Here is an 18,571-nt window from a genome sequence, read left to right as displayed (position 1 = left end):
AGCAATGACCACCCAATCACTTCTTGAAATGCTTTAGCTATTGAGCTACAGCGAGGACTCACATCTAATGCACCAAACTTGCTTTATCCGGGTGACAGCTACGTCATGCCTAGTGATTATTCCTAAGTCTTTCACGTCCAGTCTTTTACGTTGCTTTAAGAAGCTACTGTAGCTAGCAGGCGTTTTGATTGCCGGACAGGGCAAGCATGAAGCGTGCGCGGAGTGTGAGTCACGCGCGAGGGGAGGAGCGCGAAGTTACGCCCTATCTGCAGCTAATAAAAAGCTAACTGTTTGCTCCGTTTAATAAGGTATCCCACGCAGGGTTCTCTTCATTTCTGTTGTTGCTCATTCCAGATACGGTTGTTTCCTTAAAATTCTATGCATAATGAAAAGATTGATATACTTAACCACTGACGAATTATTTTTGTGTGCCGTAGTCTGTCCTGTCGTTGTGCCAAAATGTCAAGAGCTCAAGGTCATAGTCACTTTGGTCTTCAGTACTATGGTGAATGTTGGAGTGATGAACGCGCATCGGAGAGGTTTGATCTTCACGGAAAATCGAATCCTGAGGGTTGTGTGGGATTTCAGTACAATACCTGCAACGACCAAGATAAGAATGAATGCGTTGGAGGTCCAAACAGAAACTATGTTTACAAGATTTTAGAAGGTCAGTAAAGGACCTAGTTAGTGAGGTGTCGTTAAAAGCTAGAGCCATTTTCATTCGAGCTGGGAAAGTATTTTATATCGATTGCCTCATTGGCCGGTCAAAAAACGTTCGAACCATTTCCATAGCCAAGCCAAAAATGGCCTTTGCATACCTAGCTACCGTTTAATGTCAAGGCTTTCTATTGCTGTCTCGATTGTTTACATGATATGATGAATCTATATCCTGGAACCTTCTACATAAGAACATTCCGTTGTAAGTGATGATGAAGACTGCTGAGTCATGCTTACTTGTGAAAGTCATGGAAAATTCTAGAATGATGTGATGTCTATCTTTAGTAACACAAGTGTAAGATGTAATTAGCTATATTTAGAACACTTAGTATATATTGAAGCAGTTGTTGTTGTCAGTTAGTTGTTCGTAGAGATTTGTTACTGGAATAGTTGTTACGAAATCCAGGGATCAAGAAGTCTTAAGGAGGAATAAAGAGTCAAGACGTGAAGCTATTGTGGAGACCTTTTGTGAAGTGTCTAGTCCGTGACATATTTGGTGGCAGTGGTTAAAGGAAAACAGAAGAAACTTGTCGAAAGTATTCCAGAGAAGAACTAACGAGTAGACAAGACCCACGAAGAAATGGCTGAAGCAAAATCGAAACCATATCTGGAAAGCAATGATAGGAAAGTTCGTGGACAGTGACCCTCGTAACTGGGATCAGTTGCTACCATAACTGCTTTTCGCATACCGAGAGGTACCACAAGACTCAACTGGATTCCCGCCATTCGAGTTACTCTACGACCTCTACGGATGGAGAGTAAGAGGCCCATTAGATGTCATGAAATAGATGTGGGGAGTCAGGGTGGTTTAGTGGTCATCAACCGTGCCCCCCACCTCTGTGACCCAGGTTCAACTCTGGTCTCGGGTCGTATGTGAGCTGAGTTTCAGTCGATCTCAATCTGACTCCGAGGGTTTTTATCCGGGTACTCCGGTTTTCCTCCCTCCTCAAAATCGACTCCTATTCCATCAGGCTGTGGTGCTGTGCTCCGAGGTCATACATGGGTCGTGTTCAGGGGCCGAGCTCCTAGCCGGCAGCACAGCTCCTTCGGCCCGACCTCGTTGAGCTGCGCCCTTACTAATTCAGTCTCCGACAACGAGAAAGGGCGATTAGCAGATCACATATTATATTATATTATTAAATGTGGTCAGGCTCTTTATCAGGTCCAAAAAGTGTGGTTTCTCATGTGATAAACATCAGGGAACGGCAAGCTTCTATGACATGTCTAGTAAAAGATAACATGAAAGAAGCTCAACTAAGGCAAAAGAAATGGTATGACACCAAATCAAAGATGAGAGTTCAGTCCTGGACAAGAAGTGCTATTATTGTTACCATCAAGTGCTAATGCCCTAGAAGCTAAGTGGCAAGGCCCATTCAAAGTTAACAGAAAAGTTGGCCCCGGTGGACTACGAAATCGAGACAGACCACAAAGGACGGAAGTTAAAAGTATACCATGTCAACCTGCGAATAGAGTTCAAAAGAAGAACTATGGAGAGCTTTCTTGGAATAACTAATGTAACGGGGGATGAAGAAGGAGAGGATACTGAGGTATTGTGGACCAAAGATGAAGCGGACGCCGCCCTTTCAATAAATGAAGAGCTTACTGCGAAACAAAAAGAGCAGTTAACAACATTATTAAAAGACTACAAAACAGTCCTCAGTAACAAGCCAGGAAAAACGTCCTTGATAGCACACGAAATTCAAATGAGAAGAGATGTAACGCCAGTTCGTCAAAGACCTTATCCAATACCTCAAGCAAAGATTGAAAAGGTCAAAGAATAAGTACAAGCAATGATAGATTTAGGTGTAAATAGAGGAGTCAAATAGCACGTGGTCATCACCTTACGTAATGGTACCCAAGCCAGATGGGACAACGCGGTTCTGTGTAAACTTCAAGAAAGCTAACGGTTTCAGGAAGTTTGACGCATACCCGATGCCAAGAATTGAAGAAATAATCGCACGACTGGGATCCTCAAGGTACATTACAAAGCTAGACCTCTGTAAAGGGTATTGGCAAGTCCCTTTAACAGAACACTCTAGACAGTACACTACCTTTTCTACACCAATGGATCTTTATCAGTTCAAGTATTTACCCTTTGGCTTACATAGAGCCCCAGCAATCTTCCAAAGAATGATGGATCGATTGTTGAAAGGAAAGTAGGGGTATGCAGCCGTATATATGGCCGAACTCGTAGTATTCAGCAAAAAGTTTGACAAACACCTACAAGACCTTGAAGACATCCTGAAAACCTTGACTTAACAGTTAAACCAAATAAATGCAGCTTTGCGGAGAGTCAAGTCAATTATACATAAATACATACATACGTTTTTTTGCGACTCCCTAAAAGGGCTTTTCAGTACAATACTACAAAAAGAACAATAATTCAGAACAAATATATGCACATACTAACAAGCTAAGATAAATATAATAAGTAAGAACAGGTATATTAACATAATTTATTTAAATATTGTCTAACTAAATTCCTTTTGAATGCATTTAAACTAGTTAAGTTCCTCAAGTCGTTACTTAATCCATTCCAGATTTTTACACCTCTATATGGAAAGCGACGCTGTCCAGTTGCTAGGCGACAACGTGGAACATTTAGGTTGTTTGCAGATCGCGTTACTCTGGTACATACAGAGGATCTCATTTGTAGTTGGCCACATAAATATTTGGGCTCGAGATTGTTTAGGCATTTAAATACCATCACTGCATCATGGATATCTAGTCCATCTTTTACCTTGAGAATTCCTAGCGACTTAAGACCTTCGCTAATATGATCGAATTTTTTAAGTCCCAGAATAATTCTCGCTGCAAAGTTTTGGACCAGTTGGAGTTTATGTATATTAGCCTTAGAGGTGTTTGCCCACACCAACGAGCAATAAAAGAGCTTAGTGAACACAAAACTTATAGTGAGTAATAAAAGTGTTGGTCTGTCCAAAACATGCTTAATTCTGTTTATATGTACTAACTGATTGAAGCAACTAGAAACTGTTTTAGTAATATGAGTATCGTATGAAAGACGCTGATCTAAGTACACTCCAAGGTCCCTAGCAAAGGGAACCGGTGATATAGTTTTATCGAAAATAAAAATAGATATTGGTGGTAACTGCTTAGTTAGTTGCGGTAGGCCAACAACCATTAATTTGGTTTTGTCCGGATTTAAAAGCAAGGAATTTCTCGCGCACCATTTGCAAATTTCCTGAAGGTCAGCATTTACTGTAGCTATAGCATTGTGTACATTCGAAACTTGAAATTTTAAATACAACTGGCTATCGTCTACATAACACGAGACTTGACTGTGGGTAACTAAGTTAATCAACCCATCAATCTAGATAGTGAAAAGTACAGGGCTTAAAATAGAACCCTGAGGAACACCATGTGTTAAAGTTAACATTTGAGAAACGGCGTCTCCATATCGCACCCTTTGAGTCCTATCAGAAAGATAACTAGAAAACCATTAGAGACAGTGTGAGGCAAGGCCTAATCTACGTAACTTACTTAAAAGAATATTATGATTTAAACTATCGAACGCTTTAGACGTGTCTAAAAGTACCAGTGCAGAAATTGATTTCTCGTCCATAGCTTTTAAAAGTTCATTAGTAACGTAGATAAGGGCAGTCTCTGTGGAATGTAGTTTCCTATTGCCATTTTGGTGAGTGGAGAGTTTATTGTTTTCGGTGAGAAAGTCAACAAACTGTTTATGAGCTAGTCTCTCACACACCTTGGATAAGGTAGGAAGCAAGGAAATTGGTCGATTGCAAGAAGGCTCGTCCGAATTTCTGTCTGTACATACATACAATTATCTGGGATATCGCGTAGGAAATGGAGTTCTTGAACCACTGCAAACCAAACTACACGCAGTTATGGGAACAACCAAAAACTAAGAAAGACGTCAAATTTCTCCTTGGGCTAACTGGTTGCTACAGAAAATTTGTGCCCAATTATGCAGAAATTGCTGCACCCTTAACACACCTCACAACCAAGAAGAAACCAGACAAAAAAAGGTGGACTTCAGAATGTGAGAAAGCATTTAAAGACTTGAAAACAGCCCTGTGTTCGGACCCAGTTCTTAGAAATCCTGACTTCAACAAGGAATTTGTGCTGCAGACAGATGCTTCAGATAGAGGGCTGGGAGCAGTACTCAGTCAGTATGACAGCGAAGGAGAGGACCATCCAGTTTTCTATTTAAGCCGGAAACTATTACCCGGAGAACAGAATTATGCTACAATAGAGAAAGAGTGTTTGACAATCAAGTGGGCTATTTTCAGTCTACAATACTATCTACTTGGTAGGAAATTTAAGATAATAACCGATCATCAACCTTTGCGTTGGCTTAATGAAATGAAAGACAGCAATAAGAGACTGACTGATGGAGTTTAGATCTTCAACCTTACTCCTTCGAAGTAATTCACCGCAATGGATTGTCCAATGGAAATGCCGACGGTCTGTCAAGAACATGTGAAACCCAGACACCCTGGCATCAAATCTCAGAAGAGCTATGATTTCTGAAAAATGGGGGAGTGTGAGGAATCTATATCCTGGAACCTTCTAGATTAGAACATTCGGTTGTAAGTGTTGAGTCAGTTTCCAGAACATTCTAGATTACTTGAAGAGTGCTGAGTCATGCTTACTTGTGAAAGTCATGGAAAATTCTAGAATGATGTGATGTCTATATTTAGTAACACAAGTGTAAGATGGAAGAGCTATAACACTTAGTATATATTGAAGCAGTTGTTGTTGTCAGTTAGTTGTTCGTAGAGATTTGTTACTGGAGTAGTTGTTACGAAATCCAGGGATCAAGAAGTCTTAAGGAGGAATAAAGAGTCAAGACGTGAAGCTAGTGTGGAGACCTTTTGTGAAGTGTCTAGTCCGTGACATATTTGGTGGCAGTGGTTAAAGGAAAACAGAAGAAACTTGTCGAAAGTATTCCAGAGAAGAACTAACGAGTAGGCAAGACCCACGAAGAAATGGCTGAAGCAAAATCGAAACCATATCTGGAAAGCAATGATAGGAAAGTTCGTGGACAGTGACCCTCGTAACTGGGATCAGTTGCTACCATAACTGCTTTTCGCATACCGAGAGGTACCACAAGAGTCAACTGGATTCCCGCCATTCGAGTTACTCTACGGATGGAGAGTAAGAGGCCCATTAGATGTCATGAAAGAGATGTGGGGAGTCAGGGTGGTTTAGTGGTCATCAACCGTGCCCCCCACCTACTGGACCCAGGTTCAACTCTGGCCTCGGGTCGTATATGGGCTGAGTTTCAGTCGATCTCAATCTGACTCCGAGGGTTTTTCTCCGGGTACTCCGGTTTTCCTCCCTCCTCAAAATCGACTCCCGGCCTATTCCATCAGGCTGTGGTGCTGTGCTCCGAGGTCATACATGGGTCGTGTTCAGGGGCCGAGCTCCTAGCCGGCAGCACAGCTCCTTCGGCCCGACCTCGTTGAGCTGCGCCCTTGAGTAATTCAGTCTCCGACTGCGAGAAAGGGAGTTTAGCAGATCACATATTATATTATATTATTAAATGTGGTCAGGCTCTTTATCAGGTCCAAAAAGTGTGGTTTCCCACGTGATAAACATCATGGAACGGCAAGCTTCTATGACATGTCTAGTAAAAGATAACATGAAAGAAGCTCAACTAAGGCAAAAGAAATGGTATGACACCAAATCAAAGATGAGAGTTCAGTCCTGGACAAGAAGTGCTATTATTGTTACCATCAAGTGCTAATGCCCTAGAAGCTAAGTGGCAAGGCCCATTCAAAGTTAACAGAAAAGTTGGCCCCGGTGGACTACGAAATCGAGACAGACCACAAAGGACGGAAGTTAAAAGTATACCATGTCAACCTGCGAATAGAATTCAAAAGAAGAACTATGGAGAGCTTTCTTGGAATAACTAATGTAACGGGGGATGAAGAAGGAGAGGATACTGAGGTATTGTGGACCAAAGATGAAGCGGACGCCATCCTTACAATAAATGAAGAGCTTACTGCGAAACAAAAAGAGCAGTTAACAACATTATTAAAAGACTACAAAACAGTCCTCAGTAACAAGCCAGGAAAAACGTCCTTGATAGCACACGAAATTCAAATGAGAAGAGATGTAACGCCAGTTCGTCAAAGACCTTATCCAATACCTCAAGCAAAGATTGAAAAGGTCAAAGAATAAGTACAAGCAATAATAGATTTAGGTGTAATAGAGGAGTCAAATAGCACGTGGTCATCACCTTACGTAATGGTACCCAAGCCAGATGGGACAACGCGGTTCTGTGTAAACGTCCAGAAAGCTAACAGTTTCAGGAAGTTTGACGCATACCCGATGCCAAGAATTGAAGAAATAATCGCACGACTGGGATCCTCAAGGTACATTACAAAGCTAGACCTCTGTAAAGGGTATTGGCAAGTCCCTTTAACAGAACACTCTAGACAGTACACTACCTTTTCTACACCAATGGATCCTTATCAGTTCAAGTATTTACCCTTTGGCTTACATAGAGCCCCAGCAATCTTCCAAAGAATGATGGATCGATTGTTGAAAGGAAAGGAGGGGTATGCAGCCGCATACATGGCCGAACTCGTAGTATTCAGCACAAAGTTTGACAAACACCTACAAGACCTTGAAGACATCCTGAAAACCTTGACTTAACAGTTAAACCAAGTAAATGCAGCTTTGCGGAGAGTCAAGTCAATTATACATACATACATACGTACGTTTTATTGCAACTCCCTAAAAGGGCTTTTCAGTACAATTCTACAAAAAGAACAATAATTCAGAACAAATATATGTACATACTAACAAGCTAAGATAAATATAATAAGTAAGAACAGGTATATTAACATAATTTATTTAAATATTGTCTAACTAAATTCCTTTTGAATGCATTTAAACTAGTTAAGTTCCTCAAGTCGTTACTTAATCCATTCCAGATTTTTACACCTCTATATGCAAAGCGACGCTGTCCAGTTGCTAGGCGACAACGTGGAACATTTAGGTTGTTTGCAGATCGCGTTACTCTGGTACATACAGAGGATTTCATTTGTAGTTGGCCACATAAATATTTGGGCTCGAGATTGTTAAGGCATTTAAATACCATCACTCTATCATGGATATCTAGTCTATCTTTTACCTTGAGAATTCTTAGCGACTTAAGACCTTCGCTAATATGATCGATAATATGATAATATGAAAAGTCCCAAAATAATTCTCCCTGCAAAGTTTTGGACCAGTTGGAGTTTATGTATATTAGCCTTAGAAGTGTTTGCCCACACCAACGAGCAATAAAAGAGCTTAGTGAACACAAAACTTCTAGTGAGTAATAAAAGTGTTGGTCTGTCCAAAACATGCTTAATTCTGTATATATGTACTAACTGATTAAAGCAACTAGAAACTGTTTTAGTAATATGAGTATCGTATGAAAGACGCTGATCTAAGTACACTCCAAGGTCCCTAGCAAAGGGAACCGGTGATATAGTTTTATCGAAAATAAAAAGAGGTATTGGTGGTAACTGCTTAGTTAGTTGCGGTAGGCCAACAACCATTAATTTGGTTTTGTCCGGATTTAAAAGCAATGAATTTCTCGCGCACCATTTGCAAATTTCCTGTAGGTCAGCATTTACTGTAGCTATAGCATCGTGACTTGACTTGACTATGGATAACTAAGTTAATCAACCCATCAATATAGGTAGTGAAAAGTACAGGGCTTAAAATAGAACCCTGAGGAACGCCATGTGTTAAAGTTAACATTTGAGAAACGGCGTCTCCATATCGCACCCTTTGAGTCCTATCAGAAAGATAACTAGAAAACCATTAGAGACAGTGTGAGGCAAGGCCTAATCTACGTAACTTACTTCGGAGAATTTTATGATTTAAACTATCGAACGCTTTAGACATGTCTAAAAGTACCAGTACAGAAATTGATTTCTAGTCCATAGCTTTTAAAAGTTCATTAGTAACGTAGATAAGGGCAGTCTCTGTGGAATGTATTTTCCTATTGCCATTTTGGTGAGTGAAGAGTTTATTGTTTTCGGTGAGAAAGTCAACAAACTGTTTATGAGCTAGTCTCTCACACACCTTGGATAAGGTAGGAAGCAAGGAAATTGGTCGATTGCAAGAAGACTCGTCCGAATTTCTGTCTGTACATACATACAATTATCTGGGATATCGCGTAGGAAATGGAGTTCTTGAACCACTGCAAACCAAACTACACGCAGTTATGGACTGGGAACAACCAAAAACTAAGAAAGAAGTCAAATTTCTCCTTGGGCTAACTGGTTGCTACAGAAAATTTGTGCCTAATTATGCAGAAATTGTTGCACCCTTAACACACCTCACAACCAAGAAGAAACCAGACAAAAAAAGATGGACTTCAGAATGTGAGAAAGCATTTAAAGACTTGAAAACAGCCCTGTGTTCGGACCCAGTTCTTAGAAATCCTGACTTCAACAAGGAATTTGTGCTGCAGACAGATGCTTCAGATAGAGGGCTGGGAGCAGTACTCAGTCAGTATGACAGCGAAGGAGAAGACCATCCAGTTTTCTATTTAAGCCGGAAACTATTACCCGGAGAACAGAATTATGCTACAATAGAGAAAGAGTGTTTGGCAATCAAGTGGGCTATTTTCAGTCTACAATACTATCTACTTGGTAGGAAATTTAAGATAATAACCGATCATCAACCTTTGCGTTGGCTTAATGAAATGAAAGACAGCAATAAGAGACTGACTGATGGAGTTTAGATCTTCAACCTTACTCCTTCGAAGTAATTCACCGCAATGGATTGTCCAATGGAAATGCCGACGGTCTGTCAAGAACATGTGAAACCCAGACACCCTGGCATCAAATCTCAGAAGAGCTATGATTTCTGAAAAATGGGGGAGTGTGAGGAATCTATATCCTGGAACCTTCTAGATTAGAACATTCGGTTGTAAGTGTTGAGTCAGTTTCCAGAACATTCTAGATTACTTGAAGAGTGCTGAGTCATGCTTACTTGTGAAAGTCATGGAAAATTCTAGAATGATGTGATGTCTATATTTAGTAACACAAGTGTAAGATGGAAGAGCTATAACACTTAGTATATATTGAACCAGTTGTTGTTGCCGGTTAGTTGTGCGTAGAGATTTGTTACTGAAGTAGTTGTTACAAAATCCAGGAATCAAGAAGTCTTAAGAGCGTCTGCCTAAGAGACCGGGGCAGACTTGGAAATGAAGGTCGGCCGATTTCGCTTAAAATTGGTGCACAAAGTACTTATGTCGACTTATGTAATATGCCAAAGTTTCAGCTTCAACGACGTTTTTTTAGCCGAGTTCTGGATATCAGCCCCTCAGGGGTCCCCAGAGGCTGATTTTCAGTGCAACTTTGGCCACTTTTAAATCTCTCTCTTTTAGCAAGATGAAATTAATTTCAGGCAAAAACAAAACCATCTTTGTAAAGCCCTATCCTTAGGCTTTTATGGGTGAGAACATTAGCTCATGGAAAGTTTTTGCTAGCCTGTGGCTGTTATCACAACTTGGTCATAATTGAAGCATATGGGAAGCAACCGGAAATGGCCTGTTTTTCAGACCAAATATTTTCCATGCCCATGTTTTATATCTTGAGGTCTTAGTATCCCTGCAAAGTTCAGCCCTTAGTTTAGTAATATCAAGAAAAAAATACTAAGGTTGAGGCTTTTTACTAAGAAAAAAACTTACGAGAAGATGGCTAACCAGGCCACTTCCGGTTAAAGTTTCAACAAAGCGTGTCTGCAAAAATCAGCCATTTAATTTCGATTATCTTTTTTCCTTCCAAGTTATGGTTAAAAGAGACCCTGAAGTTAATTGTCACCGAAAAGACTTGCCGTTAATAAGAAATTTTTATGTGATTGTTTTAGGACCGATCAGATAGTGGTCGGACAGCGGTTATAAATTTCTTGGAAGAAGTCTTGAAAATAACGGACAATAGAGCCGCTGCGAAAACTCTTTATTTACCTAACAACACATCTCTTGCCGGTAAATCACAATGCAAAATTGCATCTTTTTCGTCCAAACTGCAATGTTAAGTTTATCTCCTTTGTTCAACTCGTTCAACGTATCACGTCTGTGGCCCGTAGTAATGAAGCGCTAATTAAATCAGGATATAAGCAAGCTTTGTAGTTCCATTCAGTAGCACTACAACCCACCTGTTTGGGCTTTAATATTTTCTGAAGAAAAAAGAACTTATCGGTCTCTTTAAATGCAACCACAACACCTGTCGTGACACTACTTGAGAATCGTTTTGAACCTTTAAGAAATTTCGAAGATAGTTAAAGCTAATCGTTTAACACAAATTGCAGTCACTCTTCTAGTCTATTTGCAAAGTGTCTGGATAAATTCACTTACAAAAAACGCTTACCTGGCTTCACTTTTACAGACATGCCCCTTTCCTACAATCCCTTAAAAGTGAGGTAACATTAGAAACTTTAGCCCCAGCGATAAATTGGTCGCAAGTGCGTCGTTGCCAGTTAGATATACACAGGTCGATTAATACCGTACGTGACGAGGTCATTGTAGTTTGCTGGCTATGACTGACTTGGAATTCAGTTGTTTTCTCGTGCAGATTCGTCTCCTTGAAATTGCAGAGAACGATTATGATAGAACTTGTATGAGAACCTCAATGGCATGATTTGCTTACTGAATATTTATTCATACCCAGTGCCCCAGTGTAAATGGCGCACGTATGTTGTAAATGATTGATAACGACGTCCAACACGGTCCGTTTTCGCCGCCAATCCGCTAAATTGCTAGAAGATTACTCACGAGCACTCTTTCTCTTTCTCTCTCTCTATCAGTATTTTCCTTTTGTTGCTTTCTCAAACAGCACAGATCCATGGTGGCATCCATACTGCATATATATCCAATGATAGGACAGGGGTGGAGTGGGTTATCCTTCCGGCAAAGACTACTGTTTTGGCAACTTGGGAAATAAAATATTTCAGCTTTCTTTGAGCCCTTAAGGACTTGGGGTTTTTTTATGGCACCCGTAGCTGCTGCAACTGGTTTAATGAAACGCATGGTCTCAACCTCACAAAGACAGGCCTTACCGAACTTTTAAGAATAGCAACCAAAGATCAGCTATTTCAGTTCGACGGTCAACTTTATGAGCAGGTGGACGGTGTGGCCATGGGCTCGCCCCTGGGACCTCTTATGGCAAACGTTTTCCTGTGCTCCATTGAAGAACAACTGGATCGCAACAACAAGTTACCAAGTTTCTATAAAAGGTACGTCGACGACACATTAGCCACGATGCCGAATACTCAAGGCGCAACAGCCTTCCTTGCAACATTGAACGAATGCCATCCTGCTATACAGTTCACAATGGAAATTGCTGAAAACAACAAGCTTCCATTCCTCGGTATGATGATCGAGAAAAGCGGGTTGCTACCTGACAACAAGCGTATATCGTAAACCAACTGATACAGGACTGCTCTTACATTACCAGAGCCATGTCGATCAGAGGTACAAAAGATCTCTGCTGAATACAATGCTGAACCGAGCTTACCGCCTGTCATCAACGAAAGAATCTTTTACGAAGGAATGCCAACATCTCAAGCGGATGTTTACCAAGCTTAAGTACCCAGTGAAACTCATCAACTCAGCTATCGCCGGGTACACGAGTTTTACGATCCAAAGCCGTCATGAAATTCCAACTGAAACTGACGCGGCTACACCAAAACCGGTCAGAATAACTTTGCCATTTAAAGACCAAAAATCAGCCGACACAGCAAGACATCAGCTGAAAGATCTTGGCCGAAAAATCGGAACTGACCTACAACCAGTTTTTACGAGTCGTAAGATCGAGGAAAAGCTCAAGATACAAGAATAGAAGCCCGCTTTAATTAACCACCAATGCGTTGTTTACATTTTCAAATGTGATTCGTGCGATGCGGATTATATCGGTTATACCACACGCCATCTTCATCAACGCATAGAAGAACATAAAGCCTCTGTCATTGGCAAGCATCTGAAAGAAGCCCACGGCGTAGCGTTCACTAGCCTAGAGGAAATGCTTTCTGTTCTCAAGAAATGCTGCGGGAAAATGGACTGCCTAATTCACGAAATGTTATAATTCATTCGCGAACGAAAACCAAAGCTAAACACGCAGTCTGACTCAATACGTGCAAAAGTATTTATTTAAACATATACTGCACGAACTGACACGTTAAACACCAATAACAATGAACGCTCATTATTCTAATGAAGCTTATCACATTTTATTTGTATATAAGAGCTACAATTTTACATCAGTTTTAACATTCTACTTGATAATGAGGTCATGGAGACTTCGAAACGTCGTAGTTTTTTACCGTTAATTTTTATTATCAAATGTAGCTGTAGATCACATAAAAAAGTAAGTCTTTATGGACTCACACTAAATTGCTGACCCTTAACTCTGGTTTCGGTAATAAGAAGCAACCTAGGCGGTAATCGCCCTGGAGGGCCATTATGCATGATGTAGGTGATAAGGTAAGTCGTCACAAGGCCTAGTGCCCGCTCGTACCTGGGAGAGCTTAAATTGGTTACTGCTCTTCTTTCCTGGACAGGATAATAATCACTGGTGCCCATTTATACATCTGAGTGGAGAAAGGCACTGTTAAAGAAAATTGCCTTCCCAAGACGACATGTCAACGCCCTACTAACCAGGACCGCCCATCCAGAGTCTAGCCCGCTAACGCGCTATGCCAGTTCCTTTTTGTGTAGAATCCGAATGTAATGTGGACTTTAATCTGTCCTAAATCAACTATTGCAGATAGTTTCTTTTCTCGCAAATAAACAAAGCAGCCGGCAAGGTGTCCACTTTCTTTTGAAAGTGCTGGCCATTTATTTCTTCCCCGATGCATTTTCTTGATTTAGGAAAGATTAAAGTCCACATTACATTCGGATTCTACACAAAAAGGAACTGGCATAGCGCGTTAGCGGGCTAGACTCTGGATCGGGCGGTCCTGGTTAGTAGGGCGTTGACATGTCGTCTTGGGAAGGCAATTTTCTTTAACAGTGCCTTTCTCCACCCAGATGTATAAATGGGCACCAGTGATTATTATCCTGTCCAGGAAAGAAGAGCAGTAACCAATTTAAGCTCCCCCAGGTACAAGCGGGCACTAGGCCTTGTGACGACTTACCTTATCACCTACAGCATGCATAATGGCCCTCCAGGGCGATTACCGCCTGTTTTGTCCCGGTTTTGTCGCTTTTGTTCGGTCGTTTTGGATCGAGGGATTTGAAAGCGCCTGGGAATTCCTGGCTGGGAAACCAACCAATTTATCTAGCTGGCTGGGAAATTTCTTGTGTGTCTTGCTGGGAAAAAGGAACAGATATTGTTTTCCCAGCAACACTGAAAAACACCTGGAAATGCCTTAATAACATTTATTTTCATTAACTGGGGTATAATAATACATTTTACAGCAAATTGGACGTTGGGTGACCCTGAGACTGGTAGAGTGACTGCAATTTGTGTTAAACGATTAGCTTTAACTATATTCGAAATTTCTTAAAGGTCCAAAACGATTCTCAAGTAGTGTCTCGACAGATGTTGTGGTTGCATTTAAAGAGACCGATAAGTTCTTTTTTCTTCAGAAAATATTAAAGCCCAAACAGGTGGGTTATAGTACTACTGAATGGAACTACAAAGCTTGCTTATATCCTGATTTAATTAGCGCTTCATTACTACGGGCCACAGACGTGATACGTTGAACGAGTTGAACAAAGGAGATAAACTTAACATTGCAGTTTGGACGAAAAAGATGCAATTTTGCATTGTGATTTACCGGCAAGAGATGTGTTGTTAGGTAAATAAAGAGTTTTTGCAGCGGCTCTATTGTCCGTTATTTTCAAGACTTCTTCCAAGAAATTTATAACCGCTGTCCGACCACTATCTGATCGGTCCTAAAACAATCACATAAAAATTTCTTATTAACGGCAAGTCTTTTCGGTGACAATTAACTTCAGGGTCTCTTTTAACCATAACTTGGAAGGAAAAAAGATAATCGAAATTAAATGGCTGATTTTTGCAGACACGCTTTGTTGAAACTTTAACCGGAAGTGGCCTGGTCAGCCATCTTCTCGTAAGTTTTTTTCTTAGTAAAAAGCCGCAACCTTAGTATTTTTTTCTTGATATTACTAAACTAAGGGCTGAACTTTGCAGGGATACTAAGACCTCAAGATATAAAACATGGGCATGGAAAATATTTGGTCTGAAAAACAGGCCATTTCCGGTTGCTTCCCATATGCTTCAATTATGACCAAGTTGTGATAACAGCCACAGGCTAGCGAAAACTTTCCATGAGCTAATGTTCTCACCCATAAAAGCCTAAGGATAGGGCTTTACAAAGATGGTTTTGTTTTTGCCTGAAATTAATTTCATGTTGCTAAAAGAGAGATTTAAAAGTGGCCAAAATTGCACTGAAAATCAGCCTCTGGGGACCCCTGAGGGGCTGATATCCAGAACTCGGCTAAAAAAACGTCGTTGAAGCTGAAACTTTGGCATATTACATAAGTCGACATAAGTACTTTGTGTACCAATTTTAAGCGAAATCGGCCGACCTTCATTTCCAAGTCTGCCCCGGTCTCTCAGGTAGAAGCTCTTAAGGAGGAACAAAGAGTCAAGACGTGAAGTTAGTGTGGAGACCTTTTGTGAAGCGTCTAGTCCGTGACATATTTGGTGGCAGTGGAAAAAACAGAAAAACAGAAGAAACTTGTCGAAAGTATTCCAGAGAAGAATTAACGAGTAGACAAGACCCAAGAAGAAATGGCTGAAGTGTCTGGCGCGCCACTGAGTCCAGACAAAAAACACCCGTTGCACAATGGCAAGTAGAATTAACTTCTACTTTCCGCAACTCTTCACGCAACGTTGCAACGTTCCCTTGTGCCACGTTGTTGAAAATATGTCGCTCTCACGAACTATTCGTGGTGGCCTCGTGGTTAGTGTGCTCGACTCCGGAGCTGAGCGTTCCGGGTTCGAGCCCTAGCCGGGACGTTGTGTTGTGTTCTTGGGCAAGACACTTTACTCTCACAGTGCCTCTCTCTACCCAAATGGGTACCGGCGAATTTAATGTTGGGGGTAACCTGTAATGGACTAACATCCCATCCAGGGGGGAGTAGAAATACTCCTAGTCACTTCATGCTACGAAACCGGGATAAGTTCGGGCCTGATGGACCACTTGGCTTCTATGCAGACTCTACGAAATATATTGTTCTGCGGTGTACAATATTCTTCAAACTTGTTAATCACAACATTTATCTATAGCGTCTGCACTTCTAAGACCGAAAGTATTGAAGAAATTCAACTGCTTCTTCACCTACAGTTAACATTGACTTTGTCGAGCATTGTACTTGCGAGAGTTTCTTGTCGATCCCTCTCACGTTGAAATAAAGCCTTAACTGCCAAGTTTATTGTTTTTGTGACTGCTGATTATTAAAGTAGAAATAGCCTCTTGTTTGCAACTGTTTTACTCGCACAAGTCGAAATATATCATAATGTATTTTAAAGTGCGGGTTATATACGAAATGGAGAAATGATCCTCGTATTTATCTGGACAATTTAAGCAATAGAAACGTGAAAAATTTGTGTGGCTTCAATGGAATTCGAACGCAGGACCTCTGCGACGCCAGTGCAATGTTCTTCCAACTGAGATAGATAATACCCCCACTCAGTTGGGAGCAGGTCAGTTTGTTGGGCTCATCTTTTTTCCCGTGAACGACTTGAAGAATGAAAGAAATGTATATTTTGAAGTGCTGGTGTCTATAAGAGACAGTTGCCCGAAACGGAAAATACCATAATACTCTGTTTGTCCACCCAAATTTTGACTAAGCATTAATTGTTTTTGTTTTCTCTTGGGACCATTGTTTCGGGCAACTGCTTGAATTGTCCATATGAACGCGCGGATCACTTCTCCATTTCGTCTAATCTTATATTCTTTACCATAACTCAAATCCTTTGTTTTCCTTTTTTTTCACAGGGTAGAAGTGGAAGCGAAAACAGAAATGACGATGAAGACTTTATTCAAGTGTCATAGAATTCTAGTACACTACAGTACTAATTGGGGACACTCAAGAAAACCAAACTAATTAAAATAACATAAAATTATCATAATTTAGACTTGAACCCATAAGAATATGCCCAAGTGTCTGAAGGAGTGCCTTCCATACTTTACAGTATTGTATCTTGACAGGATAAAATCTGAATTTCGGAGGCTGTATGGCCTTAAATCATTAATTGTTTTGAAAATGTTTTCAAAGTAACCTGGCACCATTTGATGCTTAACCTTGTGCATCAGCGATAGTATGTCCTTCAACCTTCTTTCATTTAATGTATCTAGATTATTCTCTTTGAGAAGGTCTTCATAAGATGAGGTCTTGTCCAGGTAGATTACACGTAAAGCCCTTTCCTGTATCATTTATACTTCACGCTTATCCAAAGCCCTGGTAAAGTGCCAGACTTCTTGACAATACGTAAGGTGTGGAAGGATGGCCGGTTTGCATAGTGTAAGTTTTGCTGGAACAGGTTAATTGTTAATTTCAGTTTACAATTTCCCCAATTAGCGCTCCAGCGCTAGAACTACTAGACACTTAAATAAAGTTCCTTTTCTTTCCTTTCCTTTTAGGAAAATACGGGTGAATTAGGGCTAGGGCTTTATCCGAGATGCGATAGGATTCTAATTTTTCATAAGAAGAGGGCAATAAAAGAAGAGGGCAAATAAAATGAATCGAATACCTCACTCATATCAGTAGATAACATCCCAAACAGATTTCCACAATCGGGCTCCATATTTGAAAATGGAGCCATTTTAAATGGCATCCTGATGTCGTGAAATCAGACTTGTGGACGAAAATTAAATATCTTTTCGAATGTTTGATGGCTTAAATTGAAATTAGTGGACAATTTAAAAAAAAGGTCATTAAATGAATGAAATAAACGTATACCAACGGGGAATGAAGCATGGGTCTTCCTTATTAATTTCAAGTGGATTAAAGAGGATTTAATTTTGCTTCCAAACTGTTATAAAGGTCCATATTTGGGCGCTACTATGTACCTCTCCCTAACCGAGTTCGAGATCTGTACGTTACGGACCGAGTTTTTTTCCCTTTTATTTACAAGTGCAGCTGAGAAGTTGAACCATGGACTACCAGGAAGAAATTCAACCAGTGACTATAACGTGTCTTGAACCCGGGATGCCCGGATCTCAAGGCAAGCCCCCTAACAACTGCGCCGCACTGCCTCCTGATTCCCTACCTCTGTGGCATTCTCGTGCAATACATGTGAATTTTTATTTACACTAGAGATTCTCCTTTTATTCGTTGCCAATCAGTTATTCAAATAAAAATCGACCAATCGCAATTTGGAACAAGGGCAAAATACAGGTAAGTGAATCACGCAACGCCTGTCGTCCATTCTGTATTCACCACTGACGATGATAGCCCCCATCAATTCCATCTTGCAATACAGCTTCCGTAGACGAACCGGCCTCACATCTCGATCAAAGGAGTCGCTGGCCTTATAAACCAACTAAAGTCTAACAAAGCGACTGGCCCGGATGGCATTTCTACCCAACTCCTAAAATTATCTCCTATCGATTCTGCATTTATACTAAAGTGCATTTTGCAGCAGTCCTTGGATTCCGGAATTGTTCCTATCGACTGGCAACACGCCCTTGTCACTCCTATCGACAAGAAAGATTTGAGATCGTCAATCGGTAACTATAGGCCCATCTCACGCACCTGTATTTCTTGCAAATTATTTGAGCATATTCTTTGTAGTCATATTATGAAACACTTATCTACGAGCATTTTTCTATCTCCATTCCAACGTGGCTTTAGAAAATTTCACTCCTGTGAGTCCCAGTTGATTAT

The 18,571-nt window shown here is 40.7% G+C and overlaps 1 protein-coding gene across 3 annotated transcripts in view; it reads left to right on the top strand.

Annotated features, from left to right (window-relative positions):
* The window catches only part of LOC137994538 (scavenger receptor cysteine-rich domain-containing group B protein-like), a 40,022-nt gene extending 22,366 nt beyond the window's left edge, over window positions 1-17,656 (top strand). Inside the window, exons 5-6 of one of the 3 annotated variants that reach the window (XM_068840120.1) lie at window positions 438-667; window positions 16,681-17,656. In XM_068840120.1, coding sequence (XP_068696221.1) covers window positions 438-667; window positions 16,681-16,685 — 235 coding nt within the window. In that variant the 3' untranslated portion in view covers window positions 16,686-17,656. The remainder of the gene's footprint in view (window positions 1-437; window positions 668-16,680) is intronic. The other 2 variants (XM_068840121.1, XM_068840122.1) reach the window with 2 other exon arrangements.
* The last annotated feature ends 915 nt before the right edge of the window (window positions 17,657-18,571 follow it).

This window comes from Montipora foliosa, chromosome 3 (genome assembly GCF_036669935.1).
Source record: "Montipora foliosa isolate CH-2021 chromosome 3, ASM3666993v2, whole genome shotgun sequence".
In the NCBI taxonomy this organism is placed as follows: domain Eukaryota; kingdom Metazoa; phylum Cnidaria; class Anthozoa; order Scleractinia; family Acroporidae; genus Montipora; species Montipora foliosa.
Note: the sequence above shows the minus strand (reverse complement) of the source record. Positions and strands in the feature narration are given on the sequence as shown.